A 19,542-nucleotide genomic window follows, 5' to 3' on the forward strand; every position below is an offset into this window, starting at 1 on the left:
TGATTACGTAGGCTTTCCCGGCGTAATAAGTCTTGAAAGTCTCTTCGGGTTTGACTCGTTATTTCGGCGATCCAACTGTTCGCCATCTTCAGAAATGCTGCTTCTGCTAATGAGTCCCGCTGAGAGCTGACGCCAGGTTGCAAATCGACGTCCTATATAGGCCACCATTCAGTACACGGCGCATGCGCCGCCCATCACGGTTTCTGCCTGCCAAAACAGGGAGGTGGCGCCGCCCTTAGTGAAACACTGCTGGCAACCATATATCGCAATCAAGGTCGCACCGAAGAACGTCCAGTTTTGATGCGAGAATACAGGAGTCCACGTTTTGCTAAGAGGAAACCCATTGTCTCTGTTCATTAAATTATCAGCCAACTTAATTTTAATCGCCTCTTTATAGATACTGTTCCAAAAACCAGGAAATGTTGGCAACCACAAAAGTTTCCTCAAATTTCATTTTGTGTCCCTCATTTAGGCAGTGTTCTGCTACCGCCGATTTTTCCGGCTGTTGAAGCCTCGTGTGACGGCGATGCTCCACACACCTGTCATGCACTGTACGTAAGCTTTCCCACATTTACACGGGATTTTGTACACCCCGGGTTTCCTAAGTCCCAAATCATCCTTCAGTGAGCCGAGCAGAGCCCTAATCTTAGAAGGTGGACGGAACACACTCTTAATGTTAAAATCCTTAAGTATATGGAGGACTTCGAGGCCATAGCACTGAGGACTTCAGCTTTGCAACCAACGTGCTTCTGGGGATACGTGGCCGATACCTTTTTCGTCTGGCCGCATGGACGTGATGCTCTTAACAGATTTTTGGACCACTTGAACTGTCTTCATCCCCGTATCAAATTTGCTATGGAGGTTGAAAATGATGGGATGCTTCCATTTTTAGACGTAATGGTTTATAAAAAAACCAAATGGAACTTTGGGACACAGTGTTCACCGAAAGCCGACACACACAGATTGGTATCTGCACCCTAACAGTTTTCATCCACCACACCAACGTAGTGGCGTCCTTAGGACTTTGGTACGGAGAACATAGGCCATTTCCGACGCAGACAGCTTAACCCAAGAACTTGAGCGTTTGATGACTGTTTTGAAGGATAATGGATACACCGAGAAACAGATTCGCGAGGCTATGGAGTTTGGACCATCTCTGGAGGTGTACGAAGAGGAACATAGATCTGTGGCCTTTCTTCCTTATGCTGGAGGCTTATCGTTTAAGATTGGACGAATTTTAAGGATTTTAACATTAAGAGTGTGTTCCGTCCACCTTCTAAGATTAGGGCTCTGCTCGGCTCTGTGAAGGATGATTTGGGGGCTTAGAAAATCCGGGGTGTACAAAATCCCGTGTCAATGTGGGAAAGCTTACGTACAGTGCATGACAGGTGTGTGGAGCATCGCCGTCACACGAGGGTTCAACAGCCGGAAAAATCGGCGGTAGCAGAACACTGCCTAAACGAGGGACACAAAATGAAATTTGAGGAAACTGTTGTGGTTGCCAACATTTCCTGGTTTTTGGAACAGTGTCTATAAACAGGCGATTGAAATTAGGTTGGCTGATAATTTAATGAACAGAGACAATGGGTTTCCTCTTAGCAAAACGTGGACTCCTGTATTCTCTCATCAAAACTGGACGTTCTTCGGCGCTGCCTTGAGTGCGATATATCGTTGCCAGCAGTGTTTCACTAAGGGCGGCGCCACCTCCCTGTTTTGGAAGGCAGAAACCGTGATGGCCGGCGCATGCGCCGTGTACTGAACGGTGGCCTATATAGGACGTCGATTTGCAACCTGGCGTCAGCTCTCAGCGGGACTCATCAGCAGAAGATGGCGAACAGTTGGATCGCCGAAATATCGAGTCAAGTTGATTTTAGGATCCGGCAGCAAACCCGAAGAGACTTTCAAAATCACAGATACAACATGGGCCGTGCGCATACCTGACTAGCTGTCAATGCTCGCCAGGTGGTCCTACTATCACTTGGACTGGTTTATGTCGACAGTAGATCGGAGGTCATAATGTTGCGGCTAATCATTGTAAAGGGCTATACGAAAGAAATGAATTTCATGACAATATTACAGAAAGGTTAGAGGAAGTAGATGAAAATGAGAAGGAAGGTATGATACTACGACACGATTTTGTCAGAGCACTGAGAGATCTAAGCTGATACATGGCACCTGCAGCAGATGACGTTACCTGTACACCTACATCTGCGTGATTTATTCAGCAACTCACACTTAAGTGTTTGACAGTGGGTTCATAGAATACCTTTCAGGCAATTTCTCTTTTATTCCACTCTCAGATAGTACATGAAAAAAATGAACATCTAAATCTTTCCGTGCGAGCTCTGATCTCTCTTATTTTAGTATGATGGTCAATTTCCCCTATGTAGGTGGAAGTTGATAAAACATTTTCGCATTCAGAGGAGAAAATTTCGGGAAAAGAACTTTACACGGTGAAAAAAAATCTTTGTTTTAATGATTTCCAACCCTAACTTGCTTATCATATCCGTAACACTCTCCACTGTTTCACAATAATACAAAACGAACTGCCCTTCTTTGGACTTTTTGGTGTTCTCCGTCCATCATATGTGTTAAGGATGTCACAGGAAGTCTCTTTAGTAGATTTGATGCGTCTTGTGTAAGTCTTCTGCCAAAAATACTTGGTCTTCGGTTCGCCTCCACACAACATTTTCTATGTAATGGTTCCGATTTAAATTATTTGTAATTGTAATTGTAATTCCCAAGTATTTAGCTGAATTTGTGTTAGTTATCGTGCACCGAAATTTTATGGAATTTTGTTTAGCACTCATGTGGAGAACCTCACGCCTTTTGTTCTTTAGGATCATTTGCCACTTTATGCATCATGCAGAAATCTATAGATTTTGAGCAACACTTCCTTGGGGAACTCCAGAAACCACTTCCATTTCATCAGATGACGTTCCATCAATTAGTACGAGCTTTGACTTTTCTGAAAGAAAATCACGAATCCAGTTGTACAACACTGATGATACTCCATAGGCGCGCCATTTGATTAGGAACCGCTTCTAAGAAATGGCGTCAAAAGCCTTTCGTAAATCTATAAATATGAAATCAACTTGATATCCTCTGTCGATAGTATTCATTAAGACACGTGAATAGAGAGCTGGTCACAAGAATAATATTTTGTGAGCCCCTGCTAGTGATACGTCAATAGATCGTTTCCTTTGAGGTATTCCATAATTCGGCGCATTACTCTTATTTTCTTTCTTGTTTGTTGATGTGACCTGTCTAACTCTCCGTTCTCTAGGTAAGAATCTTTCATCTAACGACCGTATGACTGCTAAAAACAAGCTTTTTCAACACCGCACTCCGAGAGGAAACTAACTTATATGCAGTTTGAAACGGAAGACGAACCTTTACTAAGTCGCCAAAGTTGCTTTGCTACAACAAGGGTATCTACTTTCAAGCTATTCACGTCGACAGCGGTTCTTGACTCGAATTCTGAAATATTTCCTTAATCTTATTTGGTGAAGTATTGCGGAAAAAACGTGTTCAGCATCTCCGTTTTAGTGACGCTGTAGCAGAAAACATTAGCATTGTCTTCAAGCAGTGAAGGTATTGATTGTCTTGCCGTAGTATACTTTACGTACGACCAGAATCTATGGATTTTCTACCAGATTTCGAGATAGAGTTTCGTTGTGAAACTCATTAAAAGTATCTCACATTCTGATCCGGTGGCGTGCATTTTTTCGTTTATTCTGCAACAGTGTCCTGACCGGTTTTGGGTGTGATGGACGAACTGCTCTGCCTCTTATTAATTTACTTGGTATAAAACTCTCAATTGCCGTCAGTACTATTTCTCTGAATTTAACTCAGGTCCGGTCGACGCTTACATAATCATTATGGAAGGTATGGAAACTGTCTCATAGAAAGCAACCAAGTGAATTTTTAATTGTTTTTATAGATATATTCTGAATTTAATTTTGGTGGATTCTAATATTACGATATTCAATCTCGCTACAGCGATCTTGTGGTCACTGATTCCTCTATGCGTCACGACGCTATTTGCTCCTGGCGTTTTGCAATTAAGATGTAAAGCATGTTATCATAACTATTTACACTTGGTGCGTACTCAAAATACTTTTCGGCGAAAGCATTTAGTACAATTTCGGACGATGTTTTGCGTCTACCACCGATTTCAAACATGTATTTTCCCCACCATATCGAGAGTCAATAACAATATCTGTATGAGTCGGGCACCTATTCAAAATGAGGTTCAAATTTTACATGTTCCTTTCAGCAAGCTGTATCATATAAGCCGGGGGTCGATAAAGGTAATCGTTTATTATTTTATTCCGGTAGCCGAATATAATCTCTACCCTTACTAACTCACTGAAACTATCTACTTCTACTTTTACTACAAGATAAGCTACTTCTAACAGCAACAAACATGCCACCACCAACTTAATTTAGTCTGTTCTTTCTGAACAGTATGCGGTCCTTGGTAAAAACTTCGGCTGAACTTATCTCCAGCTTCTGCCAGCTTTCAGGTCCTTATAACTATTTCAGCTTGAATGCTTGCTATGAGCGCTTGGAACTCTAGTTCTCTCCCGACACAACTATGAGAATTACAACTATAATACCGATATTTCCTATGTGCTCTATCATTCTGTGTTTGACGTGCTCCTCTTGAGACTGTATCGCTGTTTGTGTTTTCCTGAGACTTCCTAACCGAAAATATTGAGATCCTTCAGAGAGCAAACCATGACGAAACTACTCCATCTGGTTTGCAAGATACGTGAGACTGACGAAATATCCTCAGATTTCAAGAAAAAAGTAATAAGTCCAATTCCAAAGAACTTCACTTTCACAAGTGTGAGTACTACAGAATCACTAGTTTCATAATTCATTACTGCAAAATACTATCACAAATTGTTTGCAGAAAAATGAAAAAACTGGTAGAAGTTGACTTGGAAAGATCAGCTTGGGTAGAAAATGTGAGTCAACATTGCCCATACAAGATATCTTAGGAGATAGGTTGAAGAAAAGTAAGTTTACGTTTTCAACGTTTGTGGACGTAGAGTACGCTTTTGACTCTGTTAGCTGGAATAACCTCCTTCGAACTCTGAATCTAGCAGGGATAAAACACAGGGAGCGAAATGTTTTCTGCGTACTGTAGAGAAACCAGACTGCAGTTATAAGTTTCGAAGGAAATAAAAGGAAAACAGTGATGGATGAGGGATGCAACAGTGTTGCAGCCTCTCCTCAATGTTATTCAGTCGGTATATTGGGCAAGCAATAAATGAAATCTGAAAGAAATTTGTAAACGGAATTAAAGTTCAATGGGAAGAAATAACAACTTTGAGCTTCGCCATCCTTCAAAGGATTTGGAAAAGCACTTCTATGGAATGGATAGCGTCTTGAAAAAAAAAGGTATAAGGTGGACATCAACAAAAGAAAAACAAAGGTAATGGAATGTATTCGAGTTAAATTCGGTGATGCTAATGGAATTACACTGAGGTAAAAAAAATCATGGGATATCTCCTAATATCGTGTCGGACCTCCTTTTACCCGGCATTGTCCAGCAACTCGACGTGGGATCGACATTTGTAAGCCCCTGCAGGAATGTTGAGCCATGTTGCATCTGTAGCTGCTCATAATTGCGAAAATGTTGCCCGTACAGGATTTTGTGCATCTATATCTACATCTTACTCCGAAAGTCACCTAATGGTGTGTAGCGGAGGGTACTTTTGGTACCTCTATATGATCCATCGAACCCTGTTCCACAAGCGAATAGTGCGTGGGAAGAACGATTGTCGGTAAGCCTCTGTATTGGCTCTAATTTTCTCCTCGTGGTGAATACGTGACATGTATGGGGGAGGGGGGGGGGGGGGGGAAGTAATATGTTGTCCAACGCCTGCTGAAAAGTGCTGTCCCCTAATTTCAATAGTAAATCTATCCGTGATCCACAACGCCTCTCTTGTAACGTCTGCCAGTGGAGTTTGTTTAGTATCTCCGTAACGCTCACTCACATGACTGGGCCAAGGTTTCCCAGCCGCCTATGGTCCAACCGATATGGCTACGAGCCCAGGAGAGGCGCTGCAGCCGATATCGTGATGTTAGTACAGCCACTCGCCTCTATCGTCTGCAGGCATAACCACTGACGCCAAATTTCGCCATACTGCCCTGACAGATACATTCATCGTGCATCCCACACTGATTTCTGCAGTACGCAGTGTTGCTAGTCTGTTAGCACTGACAGCCCTACTCAAACGTCACTGCTGTCGGTCGTTATGTTAATGCCGTCGGCCACTGCGTTGTCTGAGGAGAGACAGTGCTTGAAGTCTCGTATTCTCGGGTGACTCTTGACATTCTGAATCTCGCAATTCTGAATTCCCTAACGATTTCCGAAATGGAATGGCCCATGCTTCTAGTTCCAACTACCAATCCGCGTCCAAAGTCTGTCATATACCGTCGGGCGGCCATAATACATCGAAAACCTATTCACATGAATCACCTAAGTGCAAATGATAGCTCCGCCAATGCATTGCCCTTTTATACTTTTTGAACGCAAAATTACCACCTTCTGTATACAATATGTGGTCAGAAGTATCCAGACACCCCCAAAAACATACGGTTTTCATATTATGTGCATTGTGCTGCCACCTACTGCCATGTACTCCATATCAGGGACCTCAGTAGTCATTAGACATCGCGAGAGAGCAGAATAGGGCGCTCTGCAAAACACACGGACTTCGAACGTGATCAAGTGATTGGGTGTCACTTGTGTCATACGTTTTCACAGGAGATTTCCACACTCCTAAACATCCCTAGGTCCATTGTTTTCGATAGATGTGAAGTGGAAACGTGAAGGGACGCGTACAGCACAAAAGCGTACACGCCGACCTCGTCCGTTGACTGACAGAGACCACCAACAGTTGAAGAGGGTCGTAATGTGTAATAGGCAGACATCCATCCAGATCATCACACAGGAATTCCAAACTGCATCAGGATCCAATGCAAGTACTACGACTGTTAGGCTGGAGGTGAGAAAACTTGGATTTCATGGTCAAGCGTCTGTTCATAAGCTACACATCACGCCGGTAAATACGAAACGACCCCTCATTTCGTGGAAGGAGCGTAAACATTGGACGATGAACAGTGGGAAAACGTTGCGTGGAGTGACGAATCACGGTACACAATGTGGCGATCCGATGGCAGGGTGCGGGTATGGTGAATACCCGGTGAATGTCATCTGCCAGCGTGTGTAGTGCCAACAGTAAAATTCGGAGGCGGTGATGTTATGGTGTGGTCGTGTTTTTCATAGAGGGGGCTTGCACCCTTTGTTGTTTTGCGTGGCACTATCACAGCACAGGCCTGCATTGATGTTTTAAGCACCTTATTGCTTCCCACTGTTCAAAGGGAATTCGGGGATGGCGACTGCATCTTTCAACATGATCATGCACCTGTTCATAGTGCACGGCCTGTGTTGGAGTGGTTACACGACAACAGCATCCCTATAACGGACTGGCCTGCACAGAATCCTGACCTGAATTCTATACAACATATTTGGGATGTTTTGGAACGCCGACTTCGTGTCAGGCCTCACCGACCGACATCGATACCTCTACTCAGTGTAGCCCTCAGCGAAGAATGGGCCGCCATTCCCCAAGAAACCTTCTAGCACCTGAATGAACGTATGCCAGCGAGACTGGAGGCTGTCATCAAGATTAAGGGTGGGCCAACACCACATTGAATTCCAGCGTTACCGACGGAGAGCGCCACGAATCTGTAAGTCATTTTCAGCCAGGTCTCAGGATACTTTTGATCACATAGTGTATGTGCATTTCACTCTCCCATGACCACTCAGACAAGAAGAGAGGAAATGTGTTGCTGCAGATGAATTATTAAGACAGATATCTGAATCGAATAATTAATGGTGAGGTCTGAATTTAACTGAGGAAAAAGAAATTTATAGTATAATATGGGATAGGATGATAGTACATGTCCTCAGGACTCGAGGTATCGTCAGGTTTGCAATGGAGGAAAGCATGGATGGTAAAGCTGCATATAGGTTGGAGTAGTTATACAGAAATGAAGAGGCCTGCACAGAATACATCTACACGGAGAGCGGCATCAAATCAACAAGAGCAGCCAAACAATAAAACGTCAAATTCCCTTAACATGTTACTCTTGATGAACAGCTGGAAAATAGACCTCTTCAGATTACATTTAGTACAACTTGCAAAGATATCAATACACGGTCTAGTAATATTAAGGTGACCAATTCCTACTTTCAGCGTCAACGTACAATAACAACTCAAGATCGGTCCATAGGGGTACAATCATTGGCTTTTGGGACAAGCGAGGAAGCATTTCTAAAACGGCTATGGTTATAAACTGTTCGCGTGCCACTGTGGTTAAAGTAAACCGTGCATGGCAACACAAGCATGCGCCTGTCCTTAGGGATCATGTCCGCCCCTACATGCACCTTGTTTTTCCTGGACACGATGGCATCCGCCACCAGAGCATGTACTGCATCGTATAGCTGGCAGAGTACTTGCGTGGTTCGAAGAGCACCAGTATGAGGTTACCATACTCCCCTGGCCACCAAATTCGCCGGATTTAAACGGAATCAAGAATTTGTGACATCACCTCAGTCGGGCTGTTCGCGTCTTGGTCTTCAGTCAAGAAACCTGACGCAGCTGGCCGTGACACGGAGTCAGCATAGCTCGACATCCCTGTTCGATGTCTTCCAGCACCTCACTGTCTGTATTCCTGCGCGACTCACGGCGGCCGGCGCTGCAAAAGGTGGTTTTACAGTTCTGTGACTCGCAGTGTTAGCAGGCTAGTGTGGCAAGGTTATGATAGCTCCAAATGAAGGAATCTCCAAAGACTCTTAGAGGGTATTGAGAAAGTACTAAGGGATAAGTAACAACCGGAAATTAACTAAATCAAACAGATCACTCTTGTGTGCTTAGGATCCAGAATGAGTAAACATTATTATTAAAGGAAACAAGATGAACCAACCAAGCTCATAAATATACTTCTGAAGTTAACCCTCTGAAGACGGAATAAGTAAAGAACACGTAAAACAAAAATTTAGAGAAGCAAATAAAATGTTTAAAGGCCGGCCGCTGTGGCCGAACGGTTCTAGGGGCTTCAGTCCGGAACCGCGTTGCTGCTATGGTCGCAGGTCCGAATCCTGCCTCAGGCATGGTTGTGTGTGATGTCCTTACGTTAGTTAGGTTTAAGTAGTTCTAAGTCTAGGGGACTGATGACCTCAGATGTTTAAGTCCCACAGTGCTCAGAGCCATTTGAACCGTTTAAAATGTTTATACGTAAGACAATAATACTTTTTTCTAACATAATAGGTACTGAAATGAGAATGTGGCTAAGAGCTGCATTCGGTTCATAGCACTTACGGCACTGGAACAAGGACAACAGGAAAAACTTTAAAGAAATCTCTTGAAGCGCTTGAGACATAGTGCTGCAAACAATGTGAACAGGTGAAATCACTAACCACGAAGCCTTGCAAGGAACAGGTGAAATAAGGTCTTTTAGGAGAGCAATAGACAGATGAAGATACTAGGGGTTGGTCACACAATACGACACTACCATTTCCTTGTAGATGTTCTAGGAAGACTGCTACTGGTGTTTTTACAATAAGTTAAAAATAATGCAGCAGATATCTTCTAATAACTCAATATGGAGTGTTGCCAGCTGATCGAAAGATTAACGATTAAGGAGAAAACTTCGTCATAAGATACGCAAGAGATCAAACGGAAAACGGAAGTTAGGAAGGGAACGAGCAGCAGATAAACCTGTCACAAACATAGGACATTTCATTTGTATAAGGTATGTGTAGTGCAACAGCGAATTATTTTGGTATCAAGAGTTGACATTTTACCTGCGTTCCGTTTCTCTTCCCGTGTATCTAATATACTCGACACTAAACTTTGATCTTATTTCTGAAATCTGATGTATCGGTAGTGATGATTTTTCTTTTTTTTCGGAAACATGTTGAAGACATCAAGCACAATTTTTACCGATGATTTATAACAGTTTTTCACGCCGTTTTTCTCTACAGAACACGAAGCAACACTACACATTTCCTCAGTGCATACGAGCGACAAGACCAGATCACGCCTGGCGAAACAGAGAACGGGACTGTTCAATGAGATCTGAAATGGCGATAAACTCGTGACAGTTGCAGCTATTAAGAAATGCCGTCCTTCACAGCTGTGAAGAACAGTTCTAAAATAATTTCGCGACCCTCTCACCAAATTGCTCTAATTCTCGCAGTTATCCGCAGTTAGACGTAATTACCATATCAACACGATATGCGATGTATGAAATCACAAATTTTCGATCATGAGCGTGCAGTGTTATCGGATTTTATTCACAGTCCACCTGTACTTCGTTAAGGCGATGTATTTCATGCGATTGTTGTTAGACTATACCTATGATTATTCATCGAACCCAAAGTGCGCCGGTGTGAAGGTAACGAAAAAATGTATAAAAGTTATTTACTTGATTCGTTAATTAGAAAATGGATCTGTATTAAAACAAATATCATACTTATTAATTGCTGTTTATTACTAACTACAAATACAGCGTTCTTAAAATTTTCACATGTAAGTAAACTTAAAATAAACTAAGATACAGTGTTCACGTTTTTCATCACATTACCAGTTATCTTTTGTTCCCATATCACGTTTTCAGTCTTTTCTGCAGTATAATTACACTTTCGTTAGTTCAGTGTAGGTCTAGAACCAATCAACATTACTCCTTCATAAAACTTTCCTGAGTCCATCGTTGTTCGGTGTAAAATCCAAGCCGCGCGGGATTAGCCGAGCGGTCTTCGGGCGCTGCAGTCAAGGACTGTGTGGTTGGTCCCGGCGGAGATTCGAGTTCTCCCTCGGGCATGGGGGTGTGTATTTGTCCTTAGGATAATTTAGGTTATGTAGTGTGTAAGCTTCGGGACTGATGACCTTACCAGTTAAGTCCCATAAGATTTCACAAACATTTGAACATTTTGTAAAATCCAAAATTCCGCTTCCGAGATCAGTTTTCGCCCTTTCTATTACAGCTCTCTGCTGGCATTTATTCTCGCCAGCGCTGTTTGATCACATTATTTAGAGTGCGACTCCATCGTCTAATCAAAACATCTTCCGTCTACCCATGACCATGCAGTTATATATCAAACAAAATTATGTATTTTTGTTTTCCATAATTTCTGAATATTCATTCGTAACTCAGCCCCATTACATTTCAAAATAAGTTGTGCGATTGACAAAAGAAAGAAAGAAAAAAAATTACGTTGGGTCTAGTTACATCTTAACAGTATGCCCTGACAAGAACTACGCGAGTTAAACATTGAACTCCGTGATTGGCAATAACAGTGGAGACTTTGCATGTCTTAGCGTACCTCATTATGTCATTCACGCAAGAATAACGATGAAATAACTGATACATAAGTAGGCCCTATGTCCACAGGCGTCACAACGTCCGACAGTTGCACTGCACGCAACAACTAATCTCTGAGCGGGATTTTGTTTACGTGAACGAGATACAGTCAGCAAGCGACATTGTTGGGATCCGACAGAGATTTGCCACTCGCTACTAGCAAAACTTTGGTCGAAGTAGAGGCAACAGAATGGTCAGCCACCACGACAGACTAATTTGGATGCTCATCACTGCTAACTATTGTATTTGCAATCAAATGTGAAAAATCGCTCTTACTAGCGATTGGTTAGAGTAAGTGCTGCCAAATCAGCTTTTTAGAGTTAACTCTGGTTTCTTTAATACCGTTTAGCTGGCAAATGAGTGAGTTAATTAGGTTCATTTGGCGTTTTCTCTGGTTTCCTTTTTCTTGACGATAGGAAAGCACTAAAATCCATGTTGGTTAGATGAAAAGTACTTGCCTCGACCTAAGATTTCAAAACATGCATTAATATCTCATGAAAATGTAGTATTAGATGGAATTAAAAAGAGCAACAAATCAAACTATAGCTGTGTTGGTGTGCGTTTCCGGCCGTCTGAATACAAATACACAAGAAGAAAAACGTAACTACCTAATATAAACAGTTAAGAGCGTTACTGGAATTCAAAGCATCGCAACTTCGCAATAATGAAGGACGTTGTTGTACGCAAAGCAGACTGATGAAAGATAAATCAGAAGTCGACCATTTCACACATGTAATAAACAATGGGCCAACGACTGTACTGCGGAGAGGAGCAAAGAACTTATATTCAGTGCAATAGTTTGCTAAGATGTCAACCTCACTACAATGTACATATGAACTGAATGAAGCAATATTAAATATGGCGATCACGGACACAAATTACAATTACACATATAGTGTTGCATATCATCTGTTTTGAACTTCTAAAAATGCAGTCTGTTGTTTCCGTATTATCAAGGATATGTAATTCAAATTATATTTTCACAGTTAATTGTTTGTATCACTGCAGTTCCAGCAGACTCCAAATTAAAATAAATATATATTAATTCTTGTTTCTATCTACTCCTGAGAGGAGACGTGGTCAGATGGGATGCGGGATTATATTGTTTTCATTCTACATTTAAGAACAGCCCCTGACTTCATTATTTAGAAACTGTTACAAAGAATAATCATTGCAAACTGCACCACAATATATATTATATTTCATCTTTTTCCTGGTTCCTTTTTGTAGACACATTTAGCTTAATTCGTTTTGAAGAGCTGGCAACACTGGTTACAGTTCTACAAGTTTTTACTGCATATTAACCTGTGTTAGCACTGCTGTCGAAAGTTAAGATTAAAAACTACGAAAAACTGTTAATCTGTATCATGAAGCGACCCACCTGGGACTCGTAAGACCTAGTTTCAAAAGCCTTAATATAGATTCCTACAGTGTCTGTAAGTATGCTACAATTATGTCTGAAATGGATGAAAATCTTGCGTCCGTTATTCCTATTTGGTAAGTGGCACGCACAGGATTTGCATTGCGGTAGCGGCAGCGCAATGGCAACGGACTGCGAGTCTTCTGTTCTTGTATGCCCTTTTACACTAGCGAGTTTGTTGTCTCAGTCGACTACTCTTGGCAAGTACTCCACTGCAGCGCCCTGCCTTTTTATTCCTCCTGTACTGAGTATTGCCCGTCACGAGTGGGCTTTCCTGTTTACGTGTCAGTTGCAAGCGTAGAGAAGAGTTCTCTGTATGCCAGAATTAAGGAACAAGCAGTGGCAACAGATTTTATTAGTGACCTAAGCAAAATTCATGCTTTTGGCAGAGGTCGTACAGTAAATTCTCTTCTCTGCTAAGAACACAAAGAAGAGGATACATGTCGTACAAACATGTCAAAACATCAAGTATCTTTTGCTTAAGAAAATACATACACACAAAAACAGCAAACAATGTGTTTAGTTTCGAAATCTATGACCGATGATGGTTTACTAACCTCTTTTTTGACGTTACGTCAACACGAGTAGCTGGCATTGTCAGAGGTTCACCCTCCATTGTTGCCTTTGACGATGCCAGCCACTCGTTCTGGCGAAACGTCAGAAAAATCACTAAACAACGTCGACTGAAGATCACGAAACGAAAGCCAACAGCCGATACATCAATAAGTGGGCTCTAAAGGCTTAACAGTTTTGTTCACCAAACAATATTCAGAAGACAGTAGCTAGCGCATTTTTACTTTACATTTTTACTTACATTTTTACTTTATCCTTTGTACCTTTCAAACAGCCAGTTAACACACAAAATTATTTTTCTCGTTCAATAGACCTGGCATTTTTAGCTGCTGGAACAATTACACTTCTTACTTATGGATAGTGTTGGCTTTTTCTTTGTCCAAGTACGGCTACTGTAAAACCAAAATGCCTTTTATTCGATTTTTGGTCTCTCTCGTGGATGACCACCAGTACGAAGGATATTAGGCCCACATGCAACCTTTGGAACGTGCCATTAAAACAAAGCAAAGAATAAAATAAAGATTAAGAAGAAACAAAAGCACATTTACTATAACACGAATGGGAACGGCGAGAATTGGTTAACTTCCGGTGTTAGCTGACGACGCCACAGTCCTTCGTTTCTGCGATACTCGGAATTTCAGAACTCTTGTCACAATCAATAGATCACTGACGGCACTCCGACAAACGAGACGTGATTGGCGGCTGATTTACTAGCAGGTACGTGACGCGCTCCCACCAGAAGCAGTCGATTTTGAGCAAGATGTCGCTCGTCTAATACGGGCTGTGTTGCTGGCGGGAGCAGTCCGGTCCGGTGGCAGTCAAATGTCACTGGTTTGAAATAAGAGAGCAGCAGTAGTACGCGTAGTACTCACCGCGCCCGCCAGTAGCGCGCCGGTGCTGCCCCTCTCGGCCATCTCGTTCAGCCTGCAGACGGCGGCCGACTGACTGGTCGCGAAACCACGGACTCCGTGAGTCCGCGGGCAGCCGTGCGGAGCGTCCGCGCCTCCCACCAGCAACCGCTGATTCACGCGCTCGCTCCGAGACACGCCGCCGCTGTTGCGTACATCGTGAGCAGGAGTCAAGGCCGACGGCCGGGCCACGCGCCTTGGCCGCTACTCAGGCAAGCCGACTCGCTGTGAAGCGGCCAGCCAGGTGCCGCAGTGGTCTTCCTTCTGTCAGCACGCTGACTGTCGTTGATTTGCGTTAGTTGTGGCCATCAGTCCGGGGACCGGTTTGATGCAGCTCTTCACCCAAGTACATGATGTGCAATCTTCATCTCTGCATCAATTCAAATTAGAAGAAAACGACTGCTCTTTTGAGGAAAGACAATGTAGTTCTTTTCTCGTGATGCGAATCTAACAGAGACACACTTACACACACACCAACTCATTTTTGTGTATGGTTAGGATGAAATGCACTTATCCTTTACTCCTATTAGGTATGTTGAAAGATGAGTACAAAACCTAGCTTGTGAACACATGACCGTCTACCCAGAGGAACCAAAAACATCAACAGAACCATTCAACACAACTGACGTTTGACAAATGACCTGGAGAGACAAAAACAAAAAGCGGGATTTTTGCCTCCCTAGGCACTCAATTCATTTAGCTTTACCCAGGGTTCACCACGGGGAGGTGAACTAGCTTTTAGCACAGTGGTTCCCAATCTTGCTCAGACCATAGCCCTGAGTGCAATTAGACATTAGCTAGTAACCCCGCCCTCACCTCCCCCCCCCCCCCCCCCCCGGGCCATCTGCTGCTGCGCCTCCTCCAATATTATCACCAACTTTAGCACCTCATACACGGTAGAATGAGATACTTTTCTTGGAACACTTTTGAAAGACGAGTGATATTTAGTTCGTGTGCGTGTCAGAATGAATGACGAAGGAATTCGTGGTGCATCGCAAGTGCTAACCACAATTCATTCAAAACAGAAAATAAAGCTAAGTATCAGCAAACTTCCCCCTCGTCTCTACTGTGGCATTTGCTTGACCTGCACACTGCAGCCTCATTTAAAATCAACCAAGTTAAAATGTGTGCACTGTACTTATTGTTTACAAATCATTTCATTGTTGCACTCCTTACTTCTGAACTGTCAGACATTGAAAGACTTCAGGCTGTTAATGCTTTGCGTCTGACCACAGCCACTAATAGTAATAGTAATAATAATAACAGCTCTATAGTAGCCCTTGTGTAGTTATTGCTGCGTCGTGGTGTCAATTAATTCATGTATCTGTTTCGAAGCGAGAAATGATGCAATCTCTGGACTACTGCGGGTACCATCTACATCTCGGAAAAGACATTTTCTTGAGATCTTTAGCATTTGTTACGTATATGTCTCACTCTTATCATCAGCGCTGTACAGGACAAAGCACAACATATGTGTGTGTAGTGGGTTGACTATGTCAGGAACCTGTAACCTCCAATGCAGTACTAACTGAGAGAAAGTAGTTATTGAAACTTTCTGTTAGATTAAAACTGTGTGCCGGACCGAGACTCGAACTCGGGACATCACAGAAGCTCTTCTGCGAAGTTTAGAAGGTAGGAGAAGAGGTACTGGCAGAATTGAAGCTGTGACGACAGGTCGCGAGTCGTGCTTGGGTAGCTCAGTCGGTGGCGGCACGGTAGCTCAGCGTGTTCGGTCAGAGTTGGCTGGCCTCTGTAATAAAAAACTGAGTGAAAGGACCAACAACGAACTTCAACGGATATCATGTGACGTTCACTACAACCAAATGCAAAAAAGTCTCGGTAGAGCACTTGCCCGCGAAAGGCAAAGGTCCCGAGTTCGAGTATTGGCGCGACACACAGTTTTAATCTGGCAGGAAGTTTCATATCAGTGTACACTCCGCTGCAAACGGAATATTTCATTCTGGAAAGTAAATATTGATAACTTATATAATCAAAATCAGCATCTTGTAAAATTGTGATAATATTAATGATCTTTCAAAAATAATTTAGTTTCGTGACTGAAACAGAATCAAATTGTTTAGTTCTTACCCCTCAGAAAATTCCATTTTACCTCTCAGGGAGTAGTTACCTCCCGGTTGGGAATCACTGCATGTACATCGCTGATATGCCTGAAATCTTTAAAATTTGTATATGCTGACGATTAGGCTCTGGTCACACAGCATAAAGACATGGAGGAAACTGAAAGCACACTGACATACCCTCTTACCACCACGAGTAACTACTTCCGGAATTGGAGGCTATTACCAAGCCCAACAAAGACAGTACTTACGTGCTTTCACTTGAATAATAAGACTCCAATAAAGAGCCAGCGATAAAACCATTTGCCGGCCGTGGTGGTCTAGCGGTTCTAGGCGCTCAGTCCGGAACCGCGCGACCGCTACGGTCGCAGGTTTGAATCCTGCCTCGGGCATGGATGTGTGTGGTGTTCTTAGGTTAGTTAGGTTTAAGTAGTTCTAAGTTCTAGGGGACTGATGACCTCAGCAGTTAAGTCCCATAGTGCTCAGAGCCATTTGAACCATTTTTTTGATAAAACCATTTACTCTCCCATAATATGACATCGAAGTATCTGGGGACATAACTTGGATAGGACCCTCAGTTACAAACAGCAGCTGACAAAAACAGCGGCTAACTCCGAACCAGAAACAATTCACGGAGAATCATCTAAAACGTGTCCCGCAAATATTGCGGAAAAGGAAAGTGCTATTTATGTGCAGTTTTCAGAGAATGGACATATAGTTAGGGGTTCGTTTGTTACCCAACCAACAGATTGTAATAATACTTAGAAAGTGTATTTTTTGTGGAAACATACACTTTTTTAAATGGATCAATTCCTACTGACCGCAGGAAACTAAACGTAGGGTAAAGTAGATTGACAGCGGTGTTTGTTGCAGGAGTCTATGGGAATTAACTGCTAAGGTCATCAGTCCCTAAGTTTACACACTACTTAACCTAAATTACCCTAAGGACAAACACACACGTCCATGCCCGAGGGAGGACTTGAACCTCCACCGGGACCAGCCGAACAGTCCATGACTGCACCGCCTAAGACCGCTCGGCTAATTCCGTAATAATATCCTATTTTGAAAAGTTTCCATACCGACACTTCTACAATACCTGTAGTAGCGCGCACTAAAGAACAACACAAGTGCATACACTAATTATGTGGATTCTGACCAGTAACGAGACGACTGAACATCACAAGTTGTGTTCAGAATGACCACCGGCAGCGGCAGTACACACTTCCAGCCTGGCATGGAACGACCACTGCACACGTGCTAGCTTTTGAGTGGAGATGTGTAAGCAAGCTGCAGTGACACGTCGTTGCATATCGTCGGGGGCAGCTGGAACACTATGTCATCAAAAGTATCCGGACACCCGCAAAAACGTACGTTTTTCATATTAGGTGCATCATGCTGTCGCCTATTGCCAGGTACTCCATATAAGCGACATCAGTAGTCATTAGACATCGTGAGAGAGCAGAAGACGACGCTCCGCGGAACTCACGGACTTCGAACGTGATCAGGTGATTAGGTGTCACTTGTGTCCTACGTCTGTACGCGAGATTTCCACACTCCTAAACTTCCCTAAGTCCATTATTTCCGATGTGATAGTGAAGTGGAAACGTGAAGGGACACGTACAGCAGAAAAGCGTACAGATCACCTCGTCTGTTGACTGACAGAGACCGCAGACATTTGAAGAGGGTCGCAATGTGTAATAGACAGACATCTATCCAGACCATCACACAGGAATTCCAAACTGCATCGGGATCCACTGCAAGTACTATGACAGTTAGGCGGGAGGTGAGAAAACTTGGATTTCATGGTCGAGCGGCTGCTCATAAACCACACACCACGCCGGTAAATGCCAAACGACCCCTAGCTTGGTGTAAGGAGCGTAAACGTTGGACGATTGAACAGTGGAAAAAGGTTATGTGCAGTGACGAATCACGATACACAATGTGGCGATCCGATGGCAGGGTGTGGGTATGAACGTCATCTGCCAGTGTGTGTAGTGCCAACAGTAAAATTCGGAGGCGGTGCAGTTATGGTTTGGTCGTGTTTTTCATGGAGGGGGCTTGCACTCTTTATTGTTTTGCGTGGCACTATCGCAGCATAGGCCTACACTGATGTTTTAAGCACCTTCTTGCTTCCCACTGCTCAATAGAGATTGCATCTTCAAACACAATCGAGCACCTGTTCATAATGCACAGCCTGTGACGGAGTGGTTACACGACAATAACATCCCTGTAATGGACTGGCCTGCACAGAGTCCTGACCTGAATCCTATAGAACACGTTTGGGACGTTTTGGAACGCCGACTTCGTGCCAGGCCTCACCGACCGACATCGATACCTCTCCTCAGTGTAGCACTCCGTGAAGAATGGGCTGCCATTCCCCAAGAAACCTTCCAGCATCTGATTGAACGTATGCCTGCGAGATTGGAAGCTGTCATCGAGGCTAAGGGTGGGCCAACAACGTACTGAATTCCAGCATTACCGACGAAGGGCCCCACGAACTTTAAGTCATTTTCAGCCAAGTGTCCGGACACTATTGAGCACGTAGTGTATGTCCTTGTAGACAGCGCCTTTCAGCTTTCCCCACAGAAAAAAGTCTACAGGCTTCAAATCCTGGACTGTGCGACAGGTCCCGGCGGAGGTTCGAGTCGGCCCTCGGGCATGGGTGCATCTGTTTGTTCTTAGGATAATTTAGGTTAAGTAGTGTGTAAGCTTAGGGACTGATGACCTTAGCAGTTAAGTCCCATAAGATTTCACACGCATTTGAACATTTTTGCTTCAAATCCGGGGAAATAGGACGGCCAAGGTCAGGTCCTCTGCGTCTGATCCAACGATTTGGAAACAATTTTTGAAGACATGCTGTAATACTTGGTGCACTATGGGCCGGACAGCCACCACGGTACCACAGGTTCCTCCTAGTCTACAGAGGAGCGTCTTCTAGCATTGTGGAACATGGTCTGTTAGGAGTCTTCGATACATCGGCTCCCAGTCCGGCACAAATTTTCATCGTCGTCATTCGATTACGCACATGATGGTTCTCCATATTCGCAACTGCGAATACATTTCATGCAGGAACAGTACAGTTCCAAAACTATGTAGCACAACCTGAGGCTCTACG

The 19,542-nt window shown here is 43.4% G+C and overlaps 1 protein-coding gene across 1 annotated transcript in view; it reads right to left on the reverse strand.

The window, feature by feature from the left end:
* Positions 1-14,508, reverse strand: part of LOC126272500 (venom dipeptidyl peptidase 4-like) — a 360,092-nt gene extending 345,584 nt beyond the window's left edge. The window contains exon 1 of the mRNA XM_049975390.1: positions 14,314-14,508. Within this exon, the coding sequence (XP_049831347.1) occupies positions 14,314-14,355 (42 nt within the window). The 5' untranslated portion in view covers positions 14,356-14,508. The remainder of the gene's footprint in view (positions 1-14,313) is intronic.
* Positions 14,509-19,542: the final 5,034 nt, after the last annotated feature.

This window comes from Schistocerca gregaria, chromosome 5 (assembly GCF_023897955.1).
Source record: "Schistocerca gregaria isolate iqSchGreg1 chromosome 5, iqSchGreg1.2, whole genome shotgun sequence".
In the NCBI taxonomy this organism is placed as follows: Eukaryota; Metazoa; Arthropoda; class Insecta; order Orthoptera; family Acrididae; genus Schistocerca; species Schistocerca gregaria.